Consider the following 27,454-nt stretch of genomic DNA (forward strand, 5'->3'; position numbering starts at 1 on the left):
TTTCTCTATTTCAATTTGGGCATATATTTGTAATTTGGCTGCCTGACATTTTTCAACCTGCCACATCATACACTTTATTTATAATGCACATTTGCGCCTCAGAAGTCGAAGAAAGGAAAAAAAAGGATAAGAAAAAACAAAACAGCGCAAACTCATGCAAATCATTGTCAGCCTTTGTTAAAGGTACGCAACGAGATTGTATCATCCAATTTGAAAATAAATCTTGAAATTGATAAACAAGTGTTGATAATTGATAAACAAATAGATGGGCTTTAGACATTTTCATTTTAATATTACACACTCTTTGACAAGTTTCTCATTAATGATTTCTTCTCATAGGAATTATTTCATTGACATACCAGAAGACAAACCCTGGTCAACCTGTGAATGTAACATGTATAGTGACAGGTGATCCTGGTGCACCAGATGCAAGCAGAGTGAGCTTATTTTACCTTACCGATCAAGGTGGTTTTGAAAATGGAGATCAGGTGGAAACTATGCAGAAGGGAAACTATTTGTCAGTTGTTTATGAAGCATCTCCAGCAGCAGGTGGTGAACTTACATGCTCAGAGACCACTGAAGGGTTTACACAGGCAAAAGTAACAACAGAGTATTATGGTAAGTTTTTGATTGATAATCTTTGTTCATTACAGACCAATGAAGAGCTAGGGTCTTTCAGCTAGGTAATTAATGCTTTGCTAAATCACTAAATGTTTCATATGAAATTTCATTGGTTTTAAAGTTCGTAAAATTTCAACACCTTCAAGAAACACAGAATGGATTTATGGCAAACTTAGTTGTTTTTCTTTTGAACATTAAGCATTTTGTATGTTTTCCTAATGCCTTCATTTTAAGTGGTGTTCAAAAATACTTAAAAGTTGGTACCAGTACACTATTACTACCTTTTTTCAGCACCTTTTAAAGTTAATTCAAATTTTGAGGGTCCACTTTCAAAATCTATTCAATTATGGCAAATGTTATGATTGAAACCAAAATAGAGCAATCACCAAGCCTACTATACTCCAAATTTATAATTCTCCAAATGGGGTACTATGTGTTATGCAAGCCAAGATGACATAATCAAACATGGCCAGTCACGCTATGTATTGAATAGACCTTTTCAAATCCAGATCGGAAAAGATCGGAAAACCGCAGTATTTATTCAGTAAGCTAGGGGGCCAAATTGGTGCACAATGAATCAAGCAGAATCACGTACCCTTTTGAGTGAAAATACAACATATTTAGCCAAAATCAACATAAGTCATCACAGAGAAATATTTTCTAAAGGTATTGAACTAATACTTCCACTTTGGCACTTCACAATGTGACAGTAAAAAAAAGAAAAAATGCAGATGTTTGTCGTCTGTGGCACATTTGATTTGGTCTTTGTGTGTTCTTCGTAAAATATAAATATCTATCTCATGCACAACCATACCCAACGCTTGACCGTGTCTTTCACGCAGATTTGTGTTCAGATGTAATAGATACGTTTGCGTTAGTGTTGATGACCCGGAATTGTAAACAGGGTCATCCATAAAAAACTTTGGAAAACTTCGATTTGAAAAGGTCTATAGCACACAAATGCTTCTTAACGATGTATCTACACAAACGTTATCAATGTTATTCAAATTCCTTCACAATGTTTAGCCATCTGTAATTGCTTAAGTTTTGACCTGCAGCTATTTCATTCACCATCTATTTGTCTACCAATATTTGTGATCTTGTGAACACAAGAGAACAATGTTTTCACTAAAATATACAATCTATAGGGACCTTATCAAAAAGGTAGCCTCCATACATGAGATCTGGTAGCATCATTTTCCATTTTGGTTATGACAGGTGGCTGGTTGATGTGTACAGATAAGAGAAAAAAAACCCAGATCTCTTTGTTGATTTAGCTTATAAAGACTAGATGTTAAAGTGGTTTGTCAAATTGTTAGGATTACCATGTTACACAGGTAAAACTATTTCTTGCTAATTTAAATTTCAGCTCTTCCCAGATTGACAGACACTCCAACTATAGTACCAGGAAGTGTAGGTGCTACATCAGTGATGATACAATGGAATGCATGGGATCCAGCAGCTGGAGATACAGGAGATGGACCTGTGATTGGATACAATATATATTATGCCTTGAAATCAATGCCTGGAAATCGTATGGATGGTGGATTCATATCTGGATTAGATCAAACTCAATCAGAAATAATACAAGTTATTGTTGAATCATTACAACCAAGTACCGAGTATTGGATCCAAGTAAGGGCTGTGCGAGAAGGTCCAGGTGGAGAAGGACAACTAAGTCCAGTAGTTGATATCACCACTTTGGCATTAACAACTCTACCACCTTCAACATCATCACCACGTATAACAACTTCATCACCTTCAACGTCATCACCACATATAACAACTCAACCACCTTCAATATTATCATCACAGCCACCATCACAAGTAGGTCCTACCCAGACAACCACAGCTTCAGGTGTTGTCAACATGCAATCAGCACAGACATCCATCATTGTTGCTGTCGTTATGATACTACTAGTCATATTGGCATTCATCATTGCTCTCATCTTCTACATTAGATGGTAGGTATCAAAGGTTGTCTTGAAATGGTGTAAAAGTGAAACTTGTTGCAGAACGTTAATTTTTTGTGTTATATCCAGGTACTGTAAAAATATAAACGTCTGAATGTGTTCTTTTATGTATAGGTTTGTTTCAAAACTAAAAATCACACATTTAAAAACAAGTGAAGTAGTTTAAAATGGGCACTGCGCTCAAACAAAACTGATCACTTTTAGAGCACATCCAGCATGCTGGTAACTTTGTTGTCAGTCAGTAAATTTTAAACTTACCAGCCTTGTAGCCCTGTAGGCTGAGAGCAATTTACATGCACAGAAGAGAATGTAATTCAATAATTTAGCTCATGTTTTTCCAATCTTGGACATATTAATCACCCACACATTAAGGGATCTGGAATAAGCGTTTATTGCGTTTCGACAGTATTTTTTCTGGGACATGAGAGCACCTCAGACGTATCGAATTGCATTCTGAATACAAAGCATGTCTTTCTGATATCAAATAATTTTCATTTTTTGAAATTCACAATATAATACAAATTTTATGACAAATTTGATAAAATTTGATATTTTTCAAATTTTTGATATATAACAGTCCTCGAAATAAATTTTATAAATCTAATGATATATTCTTAAAGTGTATGTAGCTGGGAGGAAAAGCCGACGATCAATTGAAAATTTTGACCTTTAATTTATATTGAAGATATGGATTTTTTTCCCATAAAGACCTATTTCTTTTTGGTGTTTTGGGAAAAAAAATCCATATCTTCAATACGAAAGGTCAAAATTTTCAATTGATTGCCGGCTTTTCATCCCACCTACATACACTTTATCATCAGATTTATAAAGTTTACTTCAAGTACTGTTAAATATCAAAAATATCAATTTTGATGATTTGCCATAAAATGTGTATTAAATTGCTAATTTCAAAAGATCAAAATTATTTGATATCAGAATGACATTCTTCGTATTCAGAATGCAATTCGATATGTCTGATGTGCTCTAATGTCCCACAATAAATACTGTCCAAACGTTCATACTCCTTCCCTTAATATAATCAGTGTCTGTAACCACAAGCCTACCTCTATGTTTGCATAATGCACCTAAAGTTGTTTTGTAGGCTGATTTCAGGTAATGCTTATATTTGCAATGTTTTCTTTTGCTTTTTGTTGCACTTCCTCCGTCATATTTTTAAAAAATTTGGTTGTGTTTCTTTGCATAATTTGCGATTTTTTATAGAAATAAATTGAATATGAATATAATGAATATTCTAACCTGCATGTTTGTCAATATAATTCCATAGGAGGAGAAGAAGGCAACCAAAGCGTTACCCACCAAGTGTTGTTGCCAGCGAAGCCGACTTGGATCGGATATCACAAGTGTTGGCACCATCTATGTTTGACAGTAAGTTTGAAACTTGCATCAGAATTTCTTAATAACCATGATGATTGCAAAAATCCATTTCTGATGGATCCACAACAGAAGCCTACATACTTTGTTTAACCCTTGAGTTGGTAATGAAATCAGTGCTATTATGTGTAATTTGCGTGCAGACAACCTGCTCATGTAATTGTGTATGCACTCTGTATGGTTATGTTGGCATGCCCGATACAGAAATCAGCAAAATATGTGTTACCAAATGGGAGGTCAAACAAAGTAAAGTATGTATTAACCCAGTTGATGTGAAAATTTGTAAATATTGCAAAAGTGTGAATAGGGAACCTCATGGTGGGTTCAACGCTCCTCCAGGCCTACGGTTTTTGGTAAAAATGTGTAGATGTGCGTTTGTTTTCACCTACAAGTGTGGACTTTTGAGTCTCCACTTATGTACATACATACACTGCGAAACGTGGACATCCACGGTTGTAAGACAGCGTCCATGGCTGTAAGACAGCATAACTTTGCACATGGGGTAGGGTCTTCTATTGTAGGTATAATGCAGGTCCACGGTTAGCGGTGAAATATCACTGAAGTCCACGTTTGGATTATGATATGTCCGTGTGTGTGGGTCCATGGTTTCATTATTAAGAACTACACACACAACTTACGGGTCACTGGTTGTTGGTGTGGGAGGGAGGTGAAGAGGTGTGACACCCCTCCCCATTTCCACAGAGGTCCACTTTTTGCTTTTTTTTTTTTAATGAAAAGGTCAAAGAGTAGGAGAAAAAATGACAAAAGGTCAACTTTTTTGCTGATAAATCATTCAAAATGTCTAAAAAAGTTCATTTGTTAGGGGGTTTAGGTCCACATTTTACAATAAATCTTTACAGTTGCACTTTTCATTTGAAAGGACCACCTCATTGAAAATCCTGCACACTATGTAAAATCTAAATCAAGGATGTCAGCAGTATACAACATACATCAAACAAATTCCCGGAAGCCCTTAATATTATTATTATATTATTGCTCAAGTAAATCTGATTTTGAACTTAAATTTTCTGGGCATTGTAGGCCTAACCCTTCAATTGCAGGAACTTAATCACACTGTGTGCCTCAATATTCTCCATCTTGCAGGTTATGTGCTTACCGCCCATCTAGTGCCACCTGTTAAGAAAGTAAACATACTTATGAGACCATCTTTGGACAATAATGTACATAAGGACGAGCGATTATACTGACAAAATTTCATCGGTATTGCTCCTTCACTTCTGTGTGATTTCAAAAACTTGCTGATACCCCCTCGTACAATTTCATTCCCATTCTCTTGAATATATCTCTTGTGTTCTTTTTTCCCAGCAAGTTCAGTTGCTTCACTAGAAAACTTTATCAACTTAGGGTTTGAAGAATCCACAGATGACATGGATTTTGAGAACCGACGCCCAATATCCCATCCAGCACCGCCTCCACCACCATTACAACTATCTCCTGATTCCCCGGCATTGAGAAAACGTGCTGCGACATCAACAATCAAGTTGGGACTACACATCTCTCCCGTGGACGTCAAAGACTTTGCCAATTACGTGAAGAAGAAACGGCTGAGCACTGATCTGAAAGTAGAATGGGAGGTGAATATCATCTTTTCTTTTAATTTGTGATACGATCTGGATCCACGGAGGCCAAAGGCGGTAAATTTGAAATTGAGATAAAGGCAAAAATATGGAGTAAAAAACAAGAAATTACAAAAGAAAATAGACAATCATAAAACTTCATAACTTTAGAACCAAGTTTGCTAGGCCTTTGGAGTTTTCTGTATATGATAGCCTAATATTTGTATTTAAGGTAATAATTATAGCAACTCAATTTTCAAAAATACATCATTTCAAGTTGGCTTCCATGGACCAGATCATGTCAAATTCACTCTTTTGATTTATCAAATCTATACACTGTAACTTTCTTGTAAAAGGCAAGAACTCAGGTGAATAAATGACAGACGTTTGATTCTAAAGGAACAAACCAAAAGATCAACAGTCTTATGAACTTTAACTAGTTTTATTTTGTAGCTGAACCCTCCGTCCCCATCTGTAATAAAACTGGAAGTGATGGCTTTTTGAGAGCATAGAAGAAACATAATCGACATTTTTAATCCCTCCATGCCTAACCATGCTATAATGTGTCTCGTCCTAAGTTAAGAGCAAAGCTTTGTTGGATTTTGCTTTGGCTGATTCGAATTAGTGTGTGTACGCCGTTACGTTGCCAGCGTATGGACAAATCTGAAATCACCCTTCTATGTGTGTGTATATACGCAGGATTAGGTTAGAGTGTGATTCAAATATGCCACTGTGAAATCAAACATGACGTTCTCAAATGAGACAGACTATAACATAATTAGTTTTGTTCATAGGACATACCTCATTGATCTTTTGGTTTGTTCATTAAGGGCTGGGGTATGAACGTTTGGGTAGTATTTATTTTGGGACATTAGATAGAGCACATCAGACATATCGAATTGCATTCTGAATACGAAGAATGACCTTCTGATGTCAAATAATTTTGATTTTTGAAATTAGCAATTTAATACACATTTTATGGCAAATCATTAAAAATTGATATTTTTGATATTTAACAGTACTTGAAGTAAACTTTATAAATCTGATGATTTATACTTAAAGTGTATGTAGGTGGGATGAAAAGCCAGCGATCAATTGAAAATTTTGACCTTTCAGTATTGAAGATATGGATTTTTTTTCCCAAAACACCAAAAAAAATTAGGTCTTTTTGAGAAAAAAATCCATATCTTCAATATGAAAGGTCAAAATTTTCAATTGACCATCGGCTTTTCCTCCCTGCTACATACACTTTAAGAATATATCATTAGATTTATATAATTTACTTCGAGGACTGTTATATATCAAAAATTTGAAAAATATCAAATTTTTATAATTTGTCATAAAATTTGTATTATATTGTGATTTTTATAATTTGAAAATTACTATAAATCAGAAACACATCCTTCGTATTCAGAATGCAATTCGACAGGTCTGAGGTGCTCTCATGTCCCACAAAAATACTGTCGAAACATAATAAACGCTCATTTTGGATCCCTTAAGGGAAAGAACACAAAAATTACATCTGAATTTTGAATTCAGGAAGTTGCCACAATATTTTTTGAGGAATAAACAATGAACTTTGAAGTAAAAGGAAAAAGCTAAATAGAGAAAGAAAGAGAATTCATGAAAAGATGAAATTCTTAATTGTCCCATTATTTAATTCATACATAGGGTTATATATAATATAAGAGTCACAGAAATGCAGTGAGAGTGCTCAATACAACTGGTGTAGAGCCTAATAAAATATATAAATATACACGTTAATTAAACATTTTGTGCTACTCGGAGTTTCACGCACGCACGATCAGTACGGCGATCATCAGGCAACTAATGCTTGATAACACAGATCATTTTTTCTTTTTTTTTTTTTTGTTTCGGTCGGGCGGATGGGTCGATGGTTACCATGACGGCATTTAGAAACAAGCTCATTACGCCTATTGATTGAGACTTCTGAATCGTGTCTAGTACTGTATAAGATATGGAGCTTTTCCTCCATACAGAGATTGCATTGGCCTGAACTGCGCCTATGGGTATTAGAATACTTGAGAATTTCCCATGAGATTGAGTAGTTGAGTTTTTTTCTTTTACAGTCCCAGACATACTTTGAAAGTTCTGTTTCTTTTTCATATCGCTCATGACGGAACGATTTGTTGTGATTATTATACCTGGTTTTGAAGTTACCACTTGCTAGTCCAATGTAGCTGGCAATTTTTTCATCAGTTGTGACTTTAGCTTTGTACACTATATCGTTGGCAAGGCATTTTCCACGGAGGGGGCAGGTATTTTATTGCCTGCAGTTGCAAGATTTTTCAGTGGTATTTTGATTACTTTTCGCCATGGTTTTGCTGTTGTGAGCCTTGATAATTTGTTGCATGTTTTTCATGCAGCTGTAACTGATTTTGATGCTATTTCTGTTGAATATTCTGTGCAACTTGTGTTCACGTGGAAAATGCCTGCCAACGAGTTTTAAGAAATGCGCACCCACATTGGTTTTAACACTCTTACTGAATGGTGGGTTATACCATATTGTTTTTCTTGTTCTTTGCTTTTTCTTTTTTTGTTGTCTCTTATCGCTGCTCTTCGTGGTGTAGACAATTTCTTCCACGTATCCAGCTTTCTTTAGAGCTGTATTGTAGCTAGGTGCTGCATCCTTGAATATGCCTGGGTTTGATGACAGCGTCGAAATTCTTTTGCTAATGGCAGGTGGTATGTTGTTTATGATGGGTGGTGGGTGGTTAGATAGGCGGTTAATGTATACTGGGTCATCGTTTGGTTTTCTGTAGGGTCTATGCGAGCCGGTGTTGAGATCTAGGTGCACGTCGAGGAAGCAGGCAGACTTTAAGTTCGTCTGAACCGTTATTTTCAGGCCGTCTGAACCGTGATTTTTTAGGGTTATATATATATATATTTTCTGTGCCAGTGGTGCTCATTTGAAACTTCTTACAGACAAGATCAAAATTGTTAACAACAATGCATCAAAAAATGGAACCTACACACAAAGGAATAAACTTCTGACTAATTTGTTTTTCCTTTAAACATTTTTGTCTTTTTATAGAGTCTTCCCAAAGGCCTTGTGAAACCAACAACAATAGCTAAGAAGCTAGAGAATAAAGGAAAGAACAGATTCAGAAATGTAGTAGCATGTGAGTAATATCTTCTATCTGTAATATGATTAAGTAAGTTGAGTCATACCGTAAACGTTCGCCTAATGGCGCTTTTGGATTCTTAGAAATGTGAGAGCGCCATCCTTGTAAAATCTCAACAGCATTAATGATACGTGTATGTTAAATTGAGCAACCTGGACATAATGCCTCAGAAAAAAATATCGTGACATGACCCAATACTTTAGGTCACTAGGTTAGTTGCTAGAGCAGCAGATGTTTTGGGGTTTCTTCAGGTATTCTTTCTCAAAGTGCCATTTGACTTAATTTGTAAATCGATTCATACGTTATACCTAACTCATTTTGGTAAATCTTTTTATAACATTGTAATTTCTTCATTTTTTTATAAATATTCTTCAGTTGAAAATTACACCCTGCTATTGTCTGACCCATTAGCTCAGTCGGTAGAGGGTGCGCCTTGAATGGTGAATGGTACTTGTTCGAATCTTGATTTCTGCTCCCACTTTTATGTGAAGAAGGGTCAAGAAATGTTTTTGGATTTTGTCCCCATTTTACGAATGAATATTGTGAATTGTTTTTAATTTAATTTTAATTTTCTTATTTTTTTTAGATAAATAGGCACTGCGAACAAACGGCAACAAAAACCGCTGACAAAATTTGCTCCACCTGCTACCTATGAATGCGTGATATATTCCACTACATTTAACAGTTTTTGAAAAATAGAACGGCCTCAATGTTTCAAATTGTGTAACTACATTACTTTATTCATTTATGCATTATAAATGATCAGCTATTTTTCTTTTATTAAAAGGATCGAACCCAAGTAGATCAGACCATTGATCATATAACTATCAGACCACGAAGTAGTTACGTAACTCCGTGATGGTATCGGAACCAAGCACTGTTTGTATGGCGATCATTACGATCACGCTATTTTGGTATGCCTTTTTCTGTACTGATTGTTTCGATCGTGGTTCATTACTTAAGCGCGTGATCCCGTTGACATAGTAACATTACGTAACCGATGCGGGCTTCGATACTGTTGGGGTTTTGTGTGCCTTCCAAAGCGCCTTATAACATGTTCTCATTGTGTTATGGAATCCTAGCCAGTATTCAATGATAGCTATAGAGGCCTTGCGTTTATCGATTGGCTCCAAACAAAGGATTTGAACCGGTTTCTTCCCGTAATCATGGCGCAGTGCAGTCCATTCAATCAAATGTTGTCATCAACCTATTTGATCGTAGTGCATTTTGTTATGTGTGTAAGACAAACTGTCGCGGTAGATGCAATCATGCTTTTGTTGAATGCATTTGAGTAGTCCGCCATATTTACGGGATACGTCATATGCACAGCCTCTATTCAGTTGGTCGTTGTATGATTTTGTTCGTTCACTCATTCAAATTTTATTTATATCATTTGAAGACTGAGCCTATTATGATACATCCTCCGTGGAACAGTTTCAAACAAATATAGCTAGGGATTATTGGGGCAGAGGTCATCTTTTGAATCCTCTTAGAGGGCTATCATTTTTTTCGGAAGGGGGGTCCCAAATTTACAAAAAGTCTGCGTCAATAACATTGCGCACCCCCCCCCCATTTCGGAAACAAAAATTGTATGATCCCAAACCCCAAAATTGTATTGAAATCAGTCTTTTTGAATAAAATAACACACTTTCTGTGCTCATCGTGTGACTCCTACATTTTGGTCATAAAACATTTTATGACCCCATCCTATTATTCTTTCCAAGACTTTTTGACCCCCGTATATTTGGCCCCCCCCCCCCCTTTCGAATAAAATGATATACCTCTTATGACCACTGATGCATAGGCAAGGACACTCACAGCTTGAATTGAAAGACTTGTCGCATTACCGACAGTTCGTCTCACACACATAACAAATGCTTATACAATCAAATAGGTTCATTACAACATTTGATTAAAATGAAAGGATAAAAACAAAGCATAAAAAAAGACACATACAAGATAAAATAATAAAATTATATAAACAATGTTAAAGATAAAATAGAGAATAAAATTTCCTCAAATCAGAAAAAAAACATTGACAGACATCATAATCTGTCAGAAATTACTGCATGAGATTCGAACCATCAATCTTCTCCACACGTTCTCTTAATCCTCGCACTATAGTCTAATGCTCTGCTCACTGGGCCACAGCGTATCAGGTGAATGATTATCGCATTATCATGAACAAGTTTGTTCGATCTTGTTCATAATTGTATGTGTCGATAGGTTTCACCCTTTAACTACACGTACCCTTAATGATCAGTGATAATAGTCGGCTTTTACAGGGATGGCGCTCTCTCATTTCCATGCACTCCATAGCGCCATTAGGCGAACGTTTACGGTATATAACTTTGTTCCCAGACTGTATTTATATGTTGTTGCTCATTTAAAAGACTCCCAAATTGTGAGTTTCAGGTCCTGTGATATGAATACATAAGTTCTACATCTTGAAATTTGAATTGCCATTGCTAACATGATTAGTACCTAAGCTTACTTAGGCTGATATCCGAACTTAGTCCCTGGTTGGTTGCAAAGTTGTGAACTTTTTATATGACTGTTTTCTAAAAAAAAAATTTTATTGGGTTTTTTTTGCTCCTTATTTTGCTTATATTTCAATTTCCTTATCGCCATCTTTGGTCTGATTGGATGAGATCGTTTTATAGTATTTCATGTCATTATTTATTAACTTGTAATTCTACGCTGCGGGCAGTTCATGCAGTTCACCTTACTCTCAGCATAATATATCTGTTGAATATTATTATGATGATTTAGAAAATAGAATTGGCCCTTGTAGAAAAACAATAAAATGCAAACAAATGTCACAATCAATGATTGCAACACATCTGTGAGCAGTGTGTGTTGGGGTGGGGGTGTGTATGTAATTTACCTGGAACCAAGGACACACACAAGACTTCTCACATTTAAACCGTGGACCTACCAGCAAAAGAGCATGGTTGGGGGAAGTACACAGTATGTGTGTCAGTTGTGTTCCAAATGCAGTTTAGAGATACATCCGGTATAGCACATTAAAAATACGGACCACAGTTGGTAGGCATATTGCATAATGTATATCATACATGGCTATACACAAAATCCACTATTTTGTTCCTCAGTAGTCAATTAAATGTTGTTTCATAGGTCCTTGTTTCGATAACAACACACAATGTCAGGTGTTGCAGATAGACACAGATAGGGATTTGAAAAAGGATCCAGTTTAGGGTGGAGAAGTTAAAATTGGCTGAAATGGTCTGATTCTGCATGATTTGTGCAGATTTATGTGGAGGGGGTTGGGCCAAATCCCCCTGGATCTACCCAGATGGGTGTTTTTGAAAAAGGATCCAGTTTAGGATGGTGAAGTTAAAATTGGCTGAAATGGGCTAATTCGGCATGATTTGTGCAGATTTATGGGGTAGGGGGTTCCCCCTGGATCTACCCAGATGGGTGTTTTTGAGAGCAAATTTTAAAACCCATATGTTTAATACTTGCTTTATAGTACTTGTTACAATTTCTCTTATCAGATGACCATTCCCGTGTTGGCTTGGAACCTTTGGAGTATGATCCACACTCAGATTATATCAATGCTTGTTACATCAAGGTAAGAAATCTGATATATCTGAGGCACAACAATGGCGTCTCTTCTACAGTACTTTTGACCATCCTACATATTTAGTTGTCTGCACTGAAATTGTGAATATCTAAACAGCACCTGAATGATTTGGGACAATTGGAGGTTTAACCATACTAGTTTCAAAACTGACAGAGCTACAACTGAGGCATGGGTGGTGGTTTAACAGCCCCTCAGAAGTAAAGAGCATCTCACAGTTCATGTACTCAATTCATTCTCTCATGCTTCTTAATGTGCTTTAATTAATGTGGACAAATTGTGTATAAATGACATGTTTTATACGGGCAGAGTCTACTGCATCAGAATTTCAAAAACAAAGTTTGCTAGAGAATCAAAAGTGCTTCAATAAACTTGAATACTCTTGTACTCCACCAGTTTTCTATAAGAAATATACACATATTCTTTCTAATGATCACTGTCTTTTTCTTTTGTAGGGAATCAAGAACAAAAAACACTACATTGCAACACAAGGTGAGGCTCCATTTTTTTTTAGTTTTAAACATTTATATATGATATAGAGTGAAACCATACCTTTTTTCCAAGAACCAACCTTATATATTATGATTGTTCTGACAGCAATTAAAAATGAAAAGTAGTAAAGGATGACGTTCTGTTTTACAGCTTTCAACTCTATTTTATATAAGCATAATGTAATTGTGTGTGGGTATGTTGCGATTCCAAATAATGTTCCATTATTCAGTAGTTATCTTTGCTTATGATTTGTCACTCCAATATGAAATATGCTCATAGTTTTATGTGTAAACTATTTTCAGGTCCAAGTGACATGACTCTTGGTGATTTTTGGAGGTTGATTTGGCAAGAAGAGGTTGCAGTCGTAGTAATGGCATGCAATCTGATTGAAGAAGGGAAGGTTAGTGTTAACATTTAGTTATTTTAGAATTATTTGATACAAAAAACTTAATGTTAATGTTATGTACCTCAGTGACAGTGAAGGTTATTCAGAACGTTATCAAAGTAGGTTTCAGTGACGACTTATATTTCTAATGCACTGTGTCAGTCTGCATATTCATGAAGCTCCTGTGGTTAAGTTGTTGAAGAGCAGATTGTCCAAACTGGACTAAAGTCCTGAGTTTGTCACTAAGTTAATTTTACAGGATTTTGTTATAGATAAGCTATTTCTAACTCTTTAACTTCATTTCTTTTCACTCACAGCAAAAATGCTCCAAATACTGGCCTGATATCAATGTTCCAGTATCATTTGGTGGGATTTCTGTCAGTTTAAACGGTGAAGAGAAGAAAGGAAAAGAGTGCACCATCAGAAGACTTACTGCCAGCAAAGATGTAAGTGAACCTTGTGAAAAAATTCAAGTAAGGTACATTCTGAATGTGTGTGAAGTTATTTCGAGGGTTGACAAACAGAAGGCCTTAACTCAAAAAGTGCCTTTTTGAGAAAAACAAGTAAAATAATAATTTGGCATTGAGATGTGACCAAGTATTATTGTGCTATAGATGCAATAGGAAGTTGAATTGAGTTAAGACTTTATGATTTTAAGAATCTGTGGTATTACAGATTATTTTGGTACCAAAATCTCAAAATGACCAAAAGTGAGTTAAGGCCTTCTGTTTGTCAACCCTCGATTTATGCTGTAAATATTGTAAACTTTTTTTATTCCACAATTTGCTTGACATGTGACTGTGAGGCCAGTATGAGTATGCCTATACTTGGTGGTCCACAAACAATGCATTACTGATCGATTATACGATGCCAATTTCCAAAAAGTACACTTCAATGAGGGTATAGTGAGTGTTGACAGGTAGACCAATTCAGCAACAGAATTCCAAATGAAAGCATTTACAATAATTAGAACAACACTACCTCTGGTTTAATATCCAAGTTATGGCCAATCAACTTAAATTACTGGACCACGTACTTGCCTGCCAGACAATGATATGTGAAGGAATATGCCCATTAGCCTTTTCGAAGCATGCCTTACACAATAGGAGGGCAGTATTCAATATGAGTAAAACCTGCCAAATTCAAAAGACTTTACCCACTTCGTGCAGTGCCATCCTATTGTGTCCGCCATATCACAAAAAGGCTAATTATTTTCACCACACAGGAAGTGGAACCCTGGATGACAGTGCACTTTTTTTTTTTGCAATTATGTTCAGTGCCTGTTGGGTGATCTTGATAGAATGCTGCAGCCAGACCAAATCATTTTAATGGCCCAAGATCACAGCAGTTGAAGGAAACTTGTGGTTGCCTGCTCCGCAGTCATCTAGTGATGATAATGTATTGTTCACCAATATCACATTTTTACTGATTGATTAGTTTTTGTTTCCATTAATTTTTATTTCCATTACAGGGTGAGGAAGGTAGCAGAGAGCTGACACAAATACACTACACTGAATGGCCTGATAAAGATGTGCCCAAGCATTGCACCCCAGTCCTCAAATACATTAAGCAGGTCAAAAAACATCATAATGGAAAAACACCATTACTTATACACTGCAGGTAGGTAATGCTATTTTTAATAAAGCACCTTTTCATCAAGTCACAAAGATTACAGTGCTGCTGTTGAAGAGATTAGGCCAAGTAAGAAAAATAATAAGTTTCTCGTCCGGACTTATAAAAAATAGGAGGGCATGTCTTACTATTTAATATTTGCTATTTTTTTCCAAGATGGCCGCCAAGTTCTTGGAATATAAACAATCAGAAAAATTGATTAAAATATTTAAAAAAATCCGATTTAAATCAAATACCGTAAAACCCCGTCTACAAGCATATATAGTGTTTTTATAAAACCTTAATTAATTCGAAGCAAGCGTTAATATACCAATACAATAGATCGGTCTTAAAATAATACTTGTTTATATATGCTTGGATCCGTAATTTATTTGCTCAAACTCAATAATGGCGACTGGATTAATGTAGCTTTCATCAGAAGCACACTATATGCTTGTAGACGGGGTTTTACGGTATATCAAGTTTTTAATCTAAAAAAATAAATCGACCAACCCTGGAAATAATATCTGCAATTACTGGCATTTCTTGTCTGCCATCTTGGACTCCCTTTCAGTCCTTCACCATTTGAAAGTGTTAAGCCTGGCAATGCTAAACTTGGATCAAGACTTAGTGTTGTATGTTGTGTACCCAGTCTAAATGTTCCTATTGAATTGTAAATTAGTGATACCTGCAATGACATTTCTCTTTTTCTTGTTTTGCAGTGCTGGAGCAGGGCGTACAGGGACTATCATTGCAATTCATGCCATGATGGATTTAGCTGATAGCATGAAACAAGTGGATATTTACAATTTTGTATGCAGTATGAGGAACAACAGACCACATATGGTGCAAACATCTGTAAGTACTATAGAAAAATTATTTAATTTGTGTACATCGTGGAACATTCATCTACGCTTGTTACTCTGTGACTAATCATGCTAATACACAAGCAGCGTACAACGCTACTCTACATGTCCAAAAGTTCCGAGGTTATCTGCGTACAACAGCTTACTACGCACAGCCACGCAAAGTTTTTAATTAAAAAATATTTTGGCCCAAGAATTTTTTGTTACTTTTTACGAAAAAGAAGTGGGCCAAAAAACCGTTTTTGGGGATTTTAGGCCAAAAATGAGCATTTTGGCCCAAATTTGACCTCACAGATGAACTTATCAAGTCTTTGCCATTCTAAATATGTAACTTTTATATACTTAAGACCAACAATTTTGCAGTTATGAGGCCTGAAAGTTTCCATAATTCCAGGGTTCAGACCAACCTTAACCAATCAGAAATGCTATTAGATGACCAATGTCATTATGGTCCACATCATGTGACACTTTCGAAAAAAGTTAAAGATGCTATGAAAAAAATACATTGATCTAATTAGCATTAGCACCCTGTCTCACCTTGAACCCAATTGAACTGAGGAATCGCCTAAAATCTTTGGTCCTCTTTTGACATGCCAAAAATCTCTCACCCCCAATTAGGTTAACAAAATAAAATTGTTGCTTGTTGAGTTGCCCTCAGCGACCGACCCTAAATCCTGAAAATCATGGTCAAAATCTATTTTTTATGACGATTTTTACAGATATGTACAAAATCTGAATGTTTTCCACCTTAAAATGAATGTTTATTGAAAGACTAGTCTTAAATTGATTATTTAACAAATATCCACTAGTCGGAATTGACAAAATGTCACTTATGGAAGAAGCATTGCATAACATTTTTTTGGATTTTAAAAACTGATTTTTCCCAGTTAATGGCAACACAAAATTTGTTTTGCCTTATGTTAGCTTCTTGAAATAACCCTGGGAAATAACATACTAAAGCACACAGGATGCTAATTTAAAGGAAATAGTGTAGGTGTTCCATAATAATTAGAAAAACATGGAGTGAAGATTTCAGGATATTTATCTTTACCATTTACCCATATTTTCAGGACCAGTACATATTTGTTCATGATGCCTTGCTGGAATACCTTTTCTGTAAGGAAACATTTGTAAGCGCTGATGAATTTGCAGCAAGACTGAAATCATTACAAGAAACAAACCCAGAGACTGGCAACACATATCTACAGGATGAATATGAGGTAAGTGTATTTAAAGGTGGGTGAACCAATTGACAGCCTCATCCCTACTTAATACAGGCCTGTGATGTTTCATTTAGATGGCATGAACAACCAAGTATTAGCCCCTTAATGGTGGTATGCCAACTGTACTTTTGGTAATTTTGATAAGAAAACTTGCTTGTAGTATCTAAACCATTGGAGTAATTTAATTGAAAATGCGCTGACATCTGTTTTTGTAGTATACCTTAATGTAAGGTACAAACACCTTTAAGAGCCTGTTTTCAGAATCATGATGGACACTATGTACTAACCTTCATTTCCGGACCTTGTAAAGGTAGAAAGTCATCCAAAAGTATGAATTCTGTAAATAAAGAAATACTTCCACAAAAATGATGGTGCATAAAAGTCTTAGTATAGCAGTGGTTCCATAGTTGCAGCAGAATTATCATGACTCTGTATTGCCATATTGTAATACATGTAATGTTATTTGGAAGTAGTTAGTGATACCAAACTTTTATTGCCAATTAAAGAGCTTACGTCTCACTTTACCCTTTATTTTGTCATATGCATGCATACCCTTCCTTGTCAAATAACAATTACATCCATTTTCCCACTAATGTAGATCTTCACATAGCTTGTACTCAAATTATGTTGCATTTGTACACCACAGATGTCACATAGTACTCTGGGTGGTTAGGATATACAAGTTTGTATCATTCTGCAGAGTGGATGGCACACATCAGTGTTTAAATGTCCTGGGCTGGATTCGAATTGTTGATGTGTTAGATCTTTAGACTAATAAGCTACAAGTGAACAATATATGATTAACATTGGTTAATCTGTAACTCAACACAAAAACTTAAATATAGCTGATGTTATGTTTTATATTTTTTATAATTAGCGTATAATTTGTTTTGATAAAACCAACAGATCCTAAACCTTGTGTCACCAAACCATGGAGCACTGAAAACAAGAGGTAGTCTCAGCCAAGAGGGCTTAGCTAGGATGAGAACAGCAGATAACTTACCAGGTAAGTTAAAATAATGAAACCAACAGATCCTAAACCTTATGTCACCAAACCATGGAGCACTGAAAACAAGAGGTAGTCTCAGCCAAGAGGGTTTAGCCAGGATGAGAACATCAGTACCAGATAATGTGCCAGGTAAGTTAAAATAATGAAACCAACAAATCCAAAATCCCCAGAGCAACAAGTTAAGGTGAGATAATATTTGTCTTTTTAATTTGCAGTTGATTCCAGTCGTCCATTATTGATGACACCAAGAGGTGATGACGACAAAAGTGGCTTCATTAATGCTGCATTTTTGGATGTAAGTTGATATAATATGCGCCCTATTACCTCAGAAGAGGTGCACCATTGTAACTATGAGAAATTGTGACTTAACTCATTTTATTACCACCATATAAATTATGCAATTTGGGAGATGAAATGGAAATAACAAGTGATGCATATATTAAAAAATGTTGCAAAACTTTGACTAAGAGACAAGGACCCTGTCACCTGGTTTCAGGATTTTGTTAAGCCAAAGGGTAAAATAGAATGGATTATCAAACAGTCTGGCTCAGTTGCCTAGCCAGGCAGCATGTTTTTTCTTACAGGCAACATGGTATCCCACAATGTAATGCTCTAATTCAAATTAAATATATGTTATTACTTGGTTTAGAGTAAAGTAAGATGATATATTACTATTATCAATACATGTACAATTGGTGATTTTTTTCCCATCAATTTTATATAAATTGAAGTAATTTACTTATTTAATTTAAATTATAAAAAAAACTGCTAGAAATTATTTTGTTATTTAAAATAATTTCCTCCAGGTGAATCTTTCTTTGTATGGTGACAATTTTTCAAATTTGACCAACTCAAGTGTGTAAAGTAAAATTTCCCGAATCAGTTATTAATTCACCATGAACAATTTATGATTAGTCTGCCAGATTCGGATGAGTTTCAAAGGCCAATGTTGCCTCTGCACAATGCTGCAGTAAACATAGTGTCAGCATAGGCAGTATTTCCTGGTCAGGGACTGGGCTGTCAAGTGCATATTATAGTATCATCTCATCAGTTGCAAAGAGTAATATTTTTTGTCCGCATTTCCCCATCTAGGGTTACAAGAAGAAAGACCTGTTCATATCAACCCAGATGCCATTAACACACACAGTAGTTGATATATGGAGGATGATGTATGATTACAACTGTACAAGTATTGTACATCTCAATGATATGGACCAGGAGGTAAGAATATGAGGCTATGTTAGATATTCAAATAGGCCTTCATTGAACAATGTTATTGTTTCATACAGTACTATAGTTGATATGTGGATGATTACAACTCTACATGTATTGTACAATTCAATGCTATGGACCATGAGGAGAAGGTAATAATATGAAGCTATGTTAGATATCGTAATAGGTCTCTACATTCAACAACTCTTCCTATACCTTTGTACAGGAGCCAAACGTTGTTAAGCCGTGATGAATCCACACTTTTCAAGTAGCGTGACGCCAATTTAACGGAAGCACACATATGTGTTACGTTTTGAGCGCATAAAATTTGTCATGCCTGGAACTTGGTTTATAAGTTGAATTCAGTTGGAGAAAGCGGCTAAACATAGCCATTCTATTTTATAGTTTTATTGCTGATATCAACAGATTTCTCTGTTGATATCAGCAATAAAACTACACATTCATTTATATTATAATAGAGATGTAAAGACTTCCCATTCATATTGTTATGACTTTTGCTGGAATGCAAGAAAGCATTGCAGGATGCTTCATCAAATTTACCTTCATTCTATAGAGTTTGTTCTTATCATTTTATGTGTTATAGGATTGTCCACAATTCTGGCCTGATACAGGCACCAATGAATATGGACCATTCACAGTGTCACTGATGGGCAAGGAGAACACACCTGATTATGACATGAGAACACTGCAACTTGTCTACACGAAGATGGTAAGTAGCATATGTACTTAAAAAGAAGAGGACTCATGGCAAATTGAGTGTAGCAGGATAGACCTTTTCATTGGCTATGTTCATGACATATTTATACAAAAATAAGCCAGAAAAGTATATAATATTGTATTTATTATGCAATTTTACCAATTTCCACGCCCCACAGAATTGTGTGCATCTATCAGGAGCTAATCCTTTGTTATACTTAATAGCCTTCCAAATTGTATGTGTTGAAGGCCATGCTTTACATACATCATTGAACAGCAAAATAGAAGCTCTTCTGTTCTCTGTGTCAAAAAAATGACCCGGAATTTCTGGTGCACTTGTGTATAATATTTATGTAATGTGTATTTTAAGAGAGCGTGTTGTGATCGCTGGCATATTATGGTATTTTTCTTATTTTAGCTGAATGTATAAAAGTCTTCACTTGCTGAAATATGATATTTTTCCATGTATTGTGCATATCCAGCTATACCATGTTGACCAGCAACATATATCTTAACATTTCCACTCAATGGGTAAATCTGGTCCATTGTGAGAAAAATCTCTCTTGTGTACTTGATAAAGAAAGATTTGTGAAGGGAATGCTAGACAACGCTTAAAAATTAATAGGGGCATATTGCATTTGTGGTGAAGGGATATGGCTATACTTGCTTTCTTGCTTTTAATAATGAATTTGAATAAATCTTGTTAATATAAGTCACACATTGTGTCCAAATTCAGGGATGACACCGGGGTTAATTGTCAGAGGTGAATATTCCAAACTTGCTGAGATTGTTCATGTCATATGAATTCTTTATCCAAATATAGTATAATGCCTAACTGGTAGATTTTGTTGTCCATGGAAGAAATCCTGAATTTGATGTAGATTTTAATTTTGTTCTGTTAACAGAACGTAATTAGCTTCCGGGTTCTGCCTCCAAGAGAATTTTCATTGTTAATTCACTATGTACTGTAGACTGTAGTATTACTACATTTGTGATTGCATTTCCTTTTGGCACAACCTAATTTCTAATAATTTGCTTTTTAATTGAATGATTATTTAAAAAAGAATTATTGACGATTTAATGTTGAGAACAAACTTACGAGGTTGTCATAACATTTCTGGGAAATCCCTGGGAAGGTAGCATCATTTTCACTTTACGCTACATAAAATGCTAATTTCTCTATTCTTAGGCCCCAAATTGTTGTTCTGTTAATGCAGATGTTAAAATACAAATCATTTACAAATATATCAAAGAATCCTGATATTTTATTGCAATTAAACTCTTTTGATACTATGTATTTTATTTGGTGATGGTCATGGAGCTATTGCATTTTAGCCTTTGCTTTTATTGTCATCATACAACATTCTTTGTAAGAAGCTAGATGCGGGACATTGCAAATAATATCGGTGGAGAAACATTAACCCCGCTTTGATGAGTAGTCAAACATATCTCAAAGGTGAGTAGCCTGCATTGAATTATTTAAGTATGTAGATAATATTTTTTTCATAGTTTTATGTATTTTGAAGGTGTAAATATAATGCTCATTTTAGATTTAGTTTAAAAAGTTTTTATGTTTGCACTAACAGTGGTGGGATGTCTGTAATGCTAAAAAAATATCAGTAAGTTAAAGGAGTATTTCGTGATCCTAGCATCCTCTATTTATGTCATTTTTCAGTACATATCCACGAAAAAAACCTATTCCCAAAATTTTAGTTGATTCCGATTTTGCGTTCGCGAGTTATGCATGATTATGTGCATTACACTGCTCCATAGACAATGCGTTGTAATTTTGTTCTGGTGCACCAGAATGAAATTCAAATTTTACGATATCTTTGCTAAACGAATCTGCAAGAAATATTTTGTACATAAACATGTAGCCAGAGGTTTCCAGTGACATAAAAATCTCAACTTTTTTGAGAAAAGTGGGGGGATGAGGCTGTGGATCACAAAATGCCCTTTTAATTTGTTAAATTTTTGAGTTCATTTCCTAATTTATTACTAGAAGAGGTAGCAAGGAAAGCTTACTGAATTATGAGAGTGTGCATTGAGTTTGTCTTAGCCTAGCCAGTTACATATTAAGTATGCATACTGTGTGATATTATTCTTATTCATTGATTTTGTAAACCATGTTAATTTGAGGGTTTTTTTCCTCTTTAGGCAGAATAATAGGTGTTTATAAGATTTTTAAGATTTGTTCATTATTATATGTTGTCATTGTTTGTTTGTTTACACTGAAGTAAAGAAGAAAATGTGAATTTATGCCTTTTAAGATTTATAGGTAAAATTGATATTGCTATCTGAGGTTAATTCTAATGTTGGTTTTGATTGTAAAAGGCCTGGTGGTTTTTTAACAATATAATTTAAAATTGACTAAACTACTGAAGAAATATAAGCTTTATAAGTCCAAGCATAGCTCAAAAATGATAGGAAGGAAAACAGAGTCAAAATTACAAGAGCAATTTGAATCTGGTATCAGGTCGAAGGTCACAGTAGGATGTGATTTGATGCAGACTGGCTGAAGACAGATAACATCTTTTTACATAAGGCCAAAAAAAAATTGTTGTGTTGCCCTCCCAAGCCTAAAATCTGGTTGTACAGCCGGCCGGATTTTTTTTTTTTTTTTTTACCAACTCAACAATTTGATAACTACTATTTCACAGTAACATGAGTGAAGAGAGGCATATGCATATTGGCTGTATTTTCTACCCAATGTTGAATATTTTATTGAAGTAAATATTAATATTAAGACCCTTCACAATTAATTCTTAGTTTACTATTTAAAGATTTTAAAAAAGGCATGAGGTAACTTAATTATTAGTTATTTATTACTTATTATTTTCTTAATTTTGAAACAAGTGGTCACAGCCCAATATCAACATCTTGCATGGTACATTTTGGCACTGCAGATCATATTGCAATTATGGTTGATTTTATACATTGATAATAATATGTGTTATTTGTTTGTTCAGGATTCATGATCAAAGTAAGAAAGTAGCAAATTAATGTAACAAAAATGTCATTTAACAGAGAAAATGACAGATAAAAATCAAATAATTAAATATTTTGCAATTCTCAATTTTTGATGCGGGCGGGAAATAGGAAACTCAAAAATCAATTGTGAAGGGCCTAACATCCATGTTGTTGGGATGCAATGAGTAAGTCCTACTATCCAATTAAAGTGCTGGCTTGGGGCACAATCTTTTTAGTGAACATCAGAGATCCGGGAATAGGCTTGGGGTACATGTATGATATTAAAAAACATTTGTTAAAAAAATTATTTAAAAAAAAAAAGAATTTTTTTTTGAATTTTTTTTTGAATTTTTTTTATTTTTAAAAAACGGGCCCAGATTTTCATAATTTTGACCCGCATGGAGGGCAACACAACATTTTTTTTTTTTTTGCCTAATTGAAAGTTGTTTTTGTTTTTGCATGGATTAGTTTTAGTCTTCTACCATTAGGATTAACTTTTATTTCAATGAAATGCAATTGTGTTTGTGTTTCTAGGATATGAAGAGTCCGATTTCAGTGAGACATTTTCAGTATAAGACATGGCCTAGGGGTGATGAGAGACCTGCTACATCAGATGGAATATTACAACTCATATCAGCTGTAGAAAAATGGCAGAAAACACTTGATGCACCAGGACCTATAGTTGTACTATGCATGTAAGTGAACACACACCAATATTAACCCACCTATGGATGTACTCATTGCAAAACTAATGAGCTATTCCAGTTGAAATCCATACACCTTTGTGGAAGATATTACTTTAATCTACCACACAGGGGGGTGTTGTTTTCAAATGCACCCATTCAGATTAACCCCTTTGAAATTTACACCCTCTGTGTGGAAGATTAACTTTACATGATTAGCCTTGTTCAGACAGGGATAGAATTCGCAAGCATCAGGGTACTCAATAATTGGGATTCCTAAGTCAGTTCCACACTACTAGAAATCCTCAAATTTCACCCAAGTCAGCCTTGGAATTGCAACCGGAAGCTAGCAGTTACCTCTTTAGGGGCACGAGAATTGCAAAATGACTTGTTCACACATAAATAGCACTCAAGGATCACTTGGGCTTCACTTGAGCACTAGCAAAATCCCCTACATTTCTTGGGGATAAATTTGGGGACAATTAAACTTAGGGACCAGGAACTCTAAGACAGTTCACACAGTGGATTTCCCCAAGTTCGTGCTTGAGCACCAGAGTGCCTAAGCAAATAGCAAATAGGACAACCAATGGGCGCCAGTCATTCCATAAACCATTTAACAACTAAGTGACTTGCAGCTTATACATAACTACAATAAACCTTTGCAGCCAGGATCAGCTCCCCAAGTTTTGGTTACAATGCAGCTGATAGGACTGGTGCCATCCAGATGTGTCTAGAAGAGAGGAGTAGTGTGTGGATGGTTTACAGAATGTCAATTACCAATTTTTTAACCAAAATATTTATGTTTCTATTTTATGCTATTTTCCCTAGGAATGCTGCCGGTAGAACTGGTGTCTTCTGTGCCATTCAGACATGTCTTGATCAAGTAAGAGAGGAGCAAGGCGTAGATGTCCTTCAGAATGTCAAGCAACTCAGAATTCATCGCACAAATGTAGTGGATACACCAGTAAGTATGATAAAGAAGTCCTTAAAATTGGCTTCATTCTTCTCTAGTTGGAAACATTCAATTTTACAGGGACAATCAGTGTTTGAATCATATCACTCTAAAATTCCTGGAAATTCAGATTTTTACATTTTTGGAACAATAATAATCATACAAATAGCAAACATGATCAGTCAATGTTGAGGATATGCCCTCATGCTGCACACATGAGTAGCATTTTTGGCCTTTTGGTATATCAATGACCCCTTTTTCTATACTAGGCCAATTTTGATATACCCCCCATTAATGGCTATCCATAGTATTTTGTATTGAAAAGACAATATATATTACACAGTAACAACACCATTTTTTTCCCTGGAGAGGTTGGGCAGGGGGAGTGAAAGTTGGGGTAAAATGTGATGAAAATTGTGTGATTTCTGTGATTCTTTTTTCTGACAGGGAGGAGGGGGCAACTGAAGGGCATGAGAGAAGCTTCAGTTTGTTTGTACAGAACATCCCTGATTGTCCCTCCAAACAAAATATAAGTTGCTGATATGTTTGATAGTGCTCAATATTTAATGATACATCTTATTATTTTTATTTTCTACAGTCAAAGTACCTGTTTTGCTATGAAGCCATCTTGGAATACCTGAAAGCATTTGATATCAATTATGACAACTCAATACCCTATGAGAACATTACAAGATCTAAGATGGACAACGAGGAGGACATTGCTGGTCTCTATGGTAACATGCACATTGGAGCACGTAAAAAGGAGAAGGGAGATAGAACAAGTCGACCTGCTGCAAGCTTACCACAAAGTGAAACGAAACAAGAACCAGGTGGAGATGAGACAAAAAGTGACGCACTGAATAAAGACAATAAAGCAAGAAAAGATGAACTAAAGGTGCCTCCATCTACAAGGCATAACCAGGCTAATGGCACTCCATCCAGTGAGAGAAAATCAAGATATGCTGATGATGAAGAGCTCCGTCTGTATGGTAATATACCATCAAGTGGAACACCAAAGGTAGACAGGAAGGCAACCGATGCTGCAACAAATCCTGCACCGCCAAGTAATAGAAGAAGTCGCATCAAAGCTGATAAAGGAGAGCGTCAAAGAAATAATTCACAGAAAAAGTCATCGGGGAAAAAGCCAAAGGAAGGGGAGCAGATATATCAGAATACAGTGTTTGAGGCATATGCACAGGTGTAGGATAGAAATCAACTTCTCTGACATTTTTAGTCGAACCAGCTAGACCCAGTAGCTGTGGCATGGGACATATGCCCCCCCCTCATCTTGAGCTTCCCCCAGTCAAAATTACAAATTGTCAAAGTTGCTACATTTTAGGCCATCAATGCCAAATATATTTGGCAATTTTTCTAACTTTACCCTTAAAAATAAAAAAAGAAGTCATTTACAATTCAGTTATAACAAAAGTTAAAATATATGTATTTTTTATTTCATTTTCCTGTTTATTTTCCTTGGGCAACAGGGAAGAACAGTGCTGTGCACTGAATGTATGTCCCAGGTAAATAAAAACATAAATGTCAGACTTTAAACCTTGTTGACTGTAGGAATTGGTACAATTACAATCCAGTTATAAAAAGGTGAAAATCAATGTATTTTTCACGTTTTCCCTATTTACTCTCCATGGGCAACAGGGAAGAACAGTGCTGTACACTCAATTTATGTCCCGGGAAAATAAAATGAATGAAAGACTTTAAAGGAGTATTTGATGATCCTAGCATCCTCTTTTTATGACATTTTTCAGTACATATCCACGAAAAAAGCATATTCCCAAAATTTCAGTTGATTCCGATATTGCGCTTATGCGAGTTATGCATGATTATGTGTATTACACTGCTCCATAGACAATACGTTGTAATTTCGTTCTGGTGCACCAGAACGAAATTCAAATTTCACAATATCTTTGCTAAACGAATTAATCTGCAAGAAATATTTTGTATATAAACATTATGTAGCCAGAGGTTTCCAGTGATATAAAAATCTCAACTTTTTTTTGAGAAAAGTGGGGGGATGAGGCTGTGGATCACGAAGTGCTCCTTTAAACCATGTATAGGCTCTGTATGTGTACCATTACAATCCAGTTATAAAAAGTCTATATATATATTTTATTTCATTTCATTTTCTTATTTATTTTCATTGGGCAACAGGGAAGAACAGTGCTGTGCACTGAATGTATGTCCCAGGAAAAGTAAATGAATGGAAGACTTTAAACTATGTAGTAGACTAAATGTATGTAGAATCAGTACAATTGCAACCTAGCAAAGGAACAGCAATATTAACATGATTAATAGTCATATTTTGCTGCTTTGAGAAAAATTCAAAAACTGAAAAAGGACAAAAAATGAAATATGACTTGGGCAATTTGGTTATGATGTGTGGTGTTGAAATTAAAATAAGCGTATGTGCATAAGATTTATGCATTCAAACAATTGATAAAGAAAACGCCACTAATATAGTGGTACAAGTCCTGGAATAAGTCATTGAAATAAATTGCCTAAGTCATACTCACAGACTTTGGCAGAAAGTCAAAATCAAAAACGTGTTATTAGGGGTTTTCTATTTCATTTCATTTTGTTACAAGGTGGCAATTGTTATAAAGATTAGGCAAAAAAACGATATCCGAAAACCTCAAAATTAAGCAATTATTGAATACATGAATACAAAACCCACCCGAGTCCATACTTTGGCCAAATTGAGTTAAACATGGGAAATTGTTGCTTATACATAGGCCTATCAGTATCATATGTGTAAAAGTTGAACAGAAATCCACCCTCTCTATGTGTGTCTATTGAGCATATGAAATCCGGTGACATCCCGCTATCTCTAAGGTCCGCTATCTCTAAGGTTCGCTATCTCTAAGGTTCGCTATCACTAACGTGTAAAGTCTATGGAGATCAGAATCCCGCTATCTCTAATAGAGAAAAGGGTTCGCTATACCAAAAAAAGGTCCGCTACTTCTAAGGTTCGATATCACTAATTTAGAATAAGGTTCGCTAGTTCTA

At 35.4% G+C, this 27,454-nt stretch overlaps 1 protein-coding gene across 1 annotated transcript in view; it reads left to right on the forward strand.

Annotated features, from left to right (window-relative positions):
- LOC140144741 (uncharacterized) overlaps positions 1–25,821 on the forward strand; it is a 41,013-nt gene extending 15,192 nt beyond the window's left edge. The window contains exons 10-28 of the mRNA XM_072166831.1: positions 340–618; positions 1,991–2,585; positions 3,880–3,980; positions 5,313–5,581; positions 8,619–8,706; positions 12,228–12,304; positions 12,769–12,805; positions 13,108–13,205; positions 13,508–13,636; positions 14,662–14,810; positions 15,524–15,659; positions 16,738–16,887; positions 17,797–17,896; positions 18,115–18,194; positions 18,992–19,120; positions 19,716–19,841; positions 23,333–23,493; positions 24,310–24,445; positions 25,032–25,821. Of these exons, the coding sequence (XP_072022932.1) occupies positions 340–618; positions 1,991–2,585; positions 3,880–3,980; positions 5,313–5,581; positions 8,619–8,706; positions 12,228–12,304; positions 12,769–12,805; positions 13,108–13,205; positions 13,508–13,636; positions 14,662–14,810; positions 15,524–15,659; positions 16,738–16,887; positions 17,797–17,896; positions 18,115–18,194; positions 18,992–19,120; positions 19,716–19,841; positions 23,333–23,493; positions 24,310–24,445; positions 25,032–25,637 (3,446 nt within the window). The 3' untranslated portion in view covers positions 25,638–25,821. The remainder of the gene's footprint in view (positions 1–339; positions 619–1,990; positions 2,586–3,879; positions 3,981–5,312; positions 5,582–8,618; positions 8,707–12,227; positions 12,305–12,768; positions 12,806–13,107; positions 13,206–13,507; positions 13,637–14,661; positions 14,811–15,523; positions 15,660–16,737; positions 16,888–17,796; positions 17,897–18,114; positions 18,195–18,991; positions 19,121–19,715; positions 19,842–23,332; positions 23,494–24,309; positions 24,446–25,031) is intronic.
- Positions 25,822–27,454: the final 1,633 nt, after the last annotated feature.

The sequence above is a fragment of the Amphiura filiformis genome, chromosome 1, assembly GCF_039555335.1.
Source record: "Amphiura filiformis chromosome 1, Afil_fr2py, whole genome shotgun sequence".
Classification (NCBI taxonomy): Eukaryota; Metazoa; Echinodermata; class Ophiuroidea; order Amphilepidida; family Amphiuridae; genus Amphiura; species Amphiura filiformis.